Raw genomic sequence first — 5,060 nt, 5'->3', positions numbered from 1 at the left:
GTAGGGAAACTGAATCCCCCTCCTCCCTGGAAAGGCTGCACGCAGGTGAGGGTGAGGGATTGTGTAAGAAGGCGGGATAAAGGGTTCGCAGTGTATATTGCAGAAAAGCCAAGAAAAATTATGAATTGAAGCTGGCTGGAGGCATGAACAGCGGTGACTGAGGGTTTGCACCCTCTGCCACCTCCCACCTGGTGGAGATGCTGGATGGATTCCTTCAGCTGTCTGGAGAAGAATGTCTGAAAAGCAGCAAATAAAAGACATAGGACTACAGCAGTACATCTAATAAAACCAGTCGGGGAAATGGTTATATGTGTGCCTCTTTATTCTTTCATTAAATAATAGGATCTAGCGGGGGTTTAATAAGTACATCATTTAGAATTAGAGATGAGCATAAATGTTATCGTAAAGCATCTGCAACAGCTGAGCAGTGATGTGCTCTGAAACTATCTGTGATTTCCCTCGAGGACCTAGTCACAGATACTGCTAATATTCCTGTGGTGGGTTGTTTATACTCCCACTTACAGAAAATGCTAAGTTTCATGTAGAAGTTAATGAAAAGAAAGATACAATTTTTTCCTCTCCAAGACAAAGAACCCCTTACGGTTTAGCTACAGACTCCTTGTTGGGGTCTGTGGACCTCAGGTTAAGAACCCTCAGGGAAAGCTTCAAAGTTCTTTTCAAAATCACTGCAATTCATGACCAGAAATTGGATTCCCAGGCATGGCCAACAAATCCAAGGAATTTTTCCAGCAGCCACAATCAGCGACTTATAGAGACACGGGCGGTCACTCTATATCCCAGAGAAATCCCAGTGGCTACAGGAATCTAGAACCCTCTTCCCCAGCCCCCATGCCCTCTCTGTTTAAGGAACATCTTCAGAGAACCGTCCTTACCTGACTCTCCCCCTCTTTGTCAACATGTGCCACGCCCATCGCCCTGCTGCCATCTGCCACCCCTAATACCCACCTCCTTTACTTTTTTTGAAATGTCAGCATAGTGTCTTTTCTCTGTGTACTTTATCTGGGTCAGCAGCTGAATCAGTCTGAGCACAATGGTAGCCAAAACGACATTGTGAGATCTCAGTTTCATCACATTCACACTTACACATCCAGCCCCAGGGGCCCAAATCCTTGCCACTGAGGGAACCAAGTGAGGGATGTGAATGGATGGGTCTCACATATCAACAAATATTTATTGTGTCCCTACGAGCTAGCCCTGGGTTGCACAGTGGTTGCAAAATGCACCCACATTTTAAGAAATAACTCAACGGCTGGGCACTGGGATGCCTTTATTTGTCAACAATTGCTTATTGGGCACCTCCTAGGTTTCAGACACTGAGTAGGTGCTGGGAATAAATATTGTACAAGTGAGTAGATACGAAAAATCACATCCAACTGTCCCAAGTGCTACAAAAGAATTGGGAAGGAATGGTATGGAGAATGTAATGGGGGCGGGAGGGCTTTGTTACATGTGGCCGTAGACAAAATCCTCCCTGAGGAGGTAAAATCCTAACAGAAAGAGACCTAAAGGATGAGAAGGAGCCATCTGTGTGAAAAGCCAGAGGAAAATGGGAAGGGTTGATGTCTTCAAGAGGGATCAAAAAATCCAGGGAAGCTGAGACGGCCCATGAAGCGGGCACCTGGCATGAGCTTGGCTGGGGAGGTAAACACCTGCCACATCAAGCAGGTGACGAAGTGGAGTGGCGTGGCTAACAGCACGGACTCCAGAACCAGACCAGCTTGACTAGAATCCGGCTCTAAAACTTCTCGAGCTGTGTGGCCTTGGGCAAGTCACTCACCCTCTCTTTAGCTTTTTCAGCTTTAAGTTGGGCTCATCATATATGTCCTTCATTGAGTTGCTAAATGCATTAAGTGTAAAGCACTTAGAACGGAGCCTGGCCCAGAGTACGTGCCAGGCTCCAGTTTGCTGTGTTTGTTCCAAGCTCAGTGAGAAGTTGTGGAGAATCTTAAGCCAGGGAGACGCATGATCTGGTTTGTCTTTAACAGATCATTGGCCATTGCGTGGGCTACCGGTCCTCAGTAAGACAAAGAGTTGGAAGGGACCCCGGAGGTCACTTACACCAACACTGTCCGCAGCGGTTCTCTCTGGGAAGGGGAGGAGACAGTGCCTGAAGAGCCACCACTGTGAAAGGCAGACGAATGGCTGTCCCTGAAGCGTGCCGGATGGGAGAGGAGGTTGAGGACCCAACGTCTGGAGAAGGGCTCATCCAACACTCCCTCCTCCGCCCTGTGCCCGCCTGGAGTGGGTAGCCCACTACTCCCATTTCAGATGGTTCTGGGTCCCACATCCCACTGCCCAGTTGTCTCCTGTTCTTGCCGGTGTCAATGTCACTTTTCTCGGATTGTAAGTGTGTCAAGGACAGCAGCCATTTCCTTCCGCTCTCAATGACTGACACAGGCCCCGAGCAACTGGGTCTGAGCTTTTGAATAATTAACTGGCAAAGGGAAGGTGGAATCACAGCTTTATAGCGCTTCCCCTGGAACTCTAAGCTCTGGAAGGAATCTAGAGGGCCTTGGGAAGTCATTAAGTCACCCCCTGCCCTAGGGCCTGCCTTCCTCCAGTCCTTCCAGCCAGACTTCCTCCCAGGTCTCCAGAGGACATTCTGCACTCGCCACCTTGGGAATGTGTCCTGGAGATCGCAGCCCATGTAGCGCAGTCCTTCCAAACCTTTCCCAGACCCCTTCTGCTGCTCTATACAATGGGGACACCACCCATTTCCTGCCCAGAGAGGCTCTGGGGACAAGCTGATGCATGGGATAGAAGCCCTCCTGTCTCCAGGGGCATCTCCAGACACACCTTCGGGGAGGTCTCAGCTACTCGCTCAGTCTAGCTGGAGCTGAGAGCTGCCAGGACAGGGTGAGGGTCCTGCAGGCCCCTCCATATTCATGTGCCTCTCCAGACCCCAGGCACACCCAGCACAACTGCCCCTCCCCAGCTCCCCCTGCAGCGACAGCGGCCGCCTCCTCTCTGGATTGTGGGGGGTTTCCCCCTTCTCGACTCTGTCAATGCTCTCCCTGTGCCAGCCCGCAGCTGGCCCCCCGTCCTCCCTCTCACAGCTTCCCGGTCTTATCACTCCTCCCAGATCCCCACGCTCGCCTCCCAGCCCCCAGCTCCCCTCCCAGCCCCATTCCCATCCAAGCCCGCTTCCCCATTCCCTCCCATGCCCGCCCCTTTAGCGCTCGCTGTCCCGGATCCTCTCCTGTCCCCCCAACCTCCCCGCCCCCTCCTCCACCCCCAGGCCTTCCGGACCGCCCCCACCCCCCAGGGTCCCCGAGCACGTCCGCCGTCCCCACACCCCGCCATGCTCTATCGCGCAAAGAAGAACGCCGACCATTCCCTGCCACCCACTCCCCCGCCGCCGCCGGGGAGACCCCACCCGGCCTGGGGAGACCAAGGCGCCGCCCCCTCTCACCTGCTGGGACCGGAGCACGCCAGGCTTCGCCTTCTCCGGATCGGGGTCCTGGTCCCGCTGCAGCACCCCCTTCTTGGGGTGCATGTGCCGGCACAGGCAGGTGACCCCGCACAGCGCGAGGATGCTGGTGGCCGTGCCCAGCGTGGCACCCAGAGCGATCACGGGCACCGACAGCACCATGGCGCCCGCTCCCCGCGCGGGGCTCGGTCCCGCCGCCGCGCACCTCCCGGGCCTGGGATCCGGGCGCGCCAGCCGCTCTCCAGCCGCCGGAGGGGCGGGGAGGGAGGGCGGCTCCAGGACGTCAGAGCAGGAGGCTGGACCCGGAGCGAGCTGGTGCGCCCGCACTCAGCTCCGCGTCAACCAGCATCCCTCCCCTCCAGCATGTGACCAGACCCCCGACCCTAACCGGAGCCGGGGCCGTTCAGGTGGAAGGAACGTGAAGGTCGTCTCGGGCCATCCTTCACGCTTTACGTAGAAGGACACTTGGGTCCCAGAAGGGCCGGAGCTGGCCAAGGTCACACTGTGCGTTAGGTTAGCAGGGAAACCGGGGCTCAAAACCAGGCCTGAGACTCCGTCCGGGTAGGGGGTCGTTTTACCAGACTGCTAACCCTTTGTTCACCCTCTCTGGCCGAGGAGGCTGGAAAATCAACAGGAGCTTTTTCAAACACTCAAAGCTGGAGATTTCCTATCTCCCGAGCTTGCCCTGTGTTTACCACCAGGGAGAGGGGCTGTACCGCGTCCTGGTGGAGATGATTGCAATGATTCTTTTCACATCTGCACTTCCTTTAGCCGTGACCCGGTACTCTACCATTATTACCTAATCAGATTTGCAGATATTCTCATCTCCATTTACAGATGAGGAAGCCGGAGGCTCAGAGGGGATGTGGGGCAGCTAGAAAAATCCAGTCATCCTGAACCCAAACTCAGGTATGCAGATTCCAAGTCCACATGCCACCCTCAAGGAAAGGACTTCTCTTAGAATGATAAAAGAGTATCACATGCAGCAGCTAGGAGTACACACGTTGATTCAGAGAGGGGGGGAAATAAGAGTGCTTAGAGTGAGGGGAAATTAGAATTCCAGGCATGAGGAGGACTGTCTTAAATCACAAAACAGGGATTTCCAGTGTTTTTCATTATGCAGGGTTTCATCTAAGTCAGCAAGCATTTGCTGTGAGTCGGCCGTGCTCTAAGCATGCTGGACATGTGTGAGGAGGAGTGGAGGTGATTTCATTTGAAACAGGGCTCTCAACCTCCCGTGAAGCTGATGACTCCCAAATCTATGATCATTCCAACCAAACCTTTTCTGCTGAGCCCGAGACATGACCAGCATCTGGTACCTCCCAGCGTTTATCTATTTCTGCAGAATAAACCCAGGACGTGGTAAATAAACCCAAGAACGATTCTTCTGTGACTTCTCATGTTGACTGGGCTCAGCTGGGCGGTCTTCCTACTCAACTTGATATCTTCTGGGACATCCAAGATGGCATACCTCATGGCAAGCAGTAGGTGCTGGCTGCTGCCCAGAGCACAGCTGGGCTGTGTATTGAGCACTTGGGTTCTCCCCCACGTGGCTGGAGCTTCTCACAGCATGGCAGCCAGGTTCTAAGAGGAAGGAAGCAGAAGCTGC

At 54.0% G+C, this 5,060-nt stretch overlaps 1 protein-coding gene across 1 annotated transcript in view; it reads right to left on the bottom strand.

Moving 5' to 3' along the window:
• SYT13 (synaptotagmin 13) overlaps positions 1-3,646 on the bottom strand; it is a 41,525-nt gene extending 37,879 nt beyond the window's left edge. Inside the window, exon 1 of the mRNA XM_007455800.1 lies at positions 3,434-3,646. Within this exon, the coding sequence (XP_007455862.1) occupies positions 3,434-3,613 (180 nt within the window). The 5' untranslated portion in view covers positions 3,614-3,646. The remainder of the gene's footprint in view (positions 1-3,433) is intronic.
• Between the last annotated feature and the right edge of the window lie 1,414 nt (positions 3,647-5,060).

The sequence above is a fragment of the Lipotes vexillifer genome, unplaced genomic scaffold (genome assembly GCF_000442215.2).
Source record: "Lipotes vexillifer unplaced genomic scaffold, Lipotes_vexillifer_v1.1 scaffold977, whole genome shotgun sequence".
Lineage (NCBI taxonomy): Eukaryota > Metazoa > Chordata > Mammalia > Artiodactyla > Lipotidae > Lipotes > Lipotes vexillifer.
The sequence above is the reverse complement of the archived record's forward strand: the minus strand, read 5'-3'. Positions and strand labels throughout refer to the sequence as shown.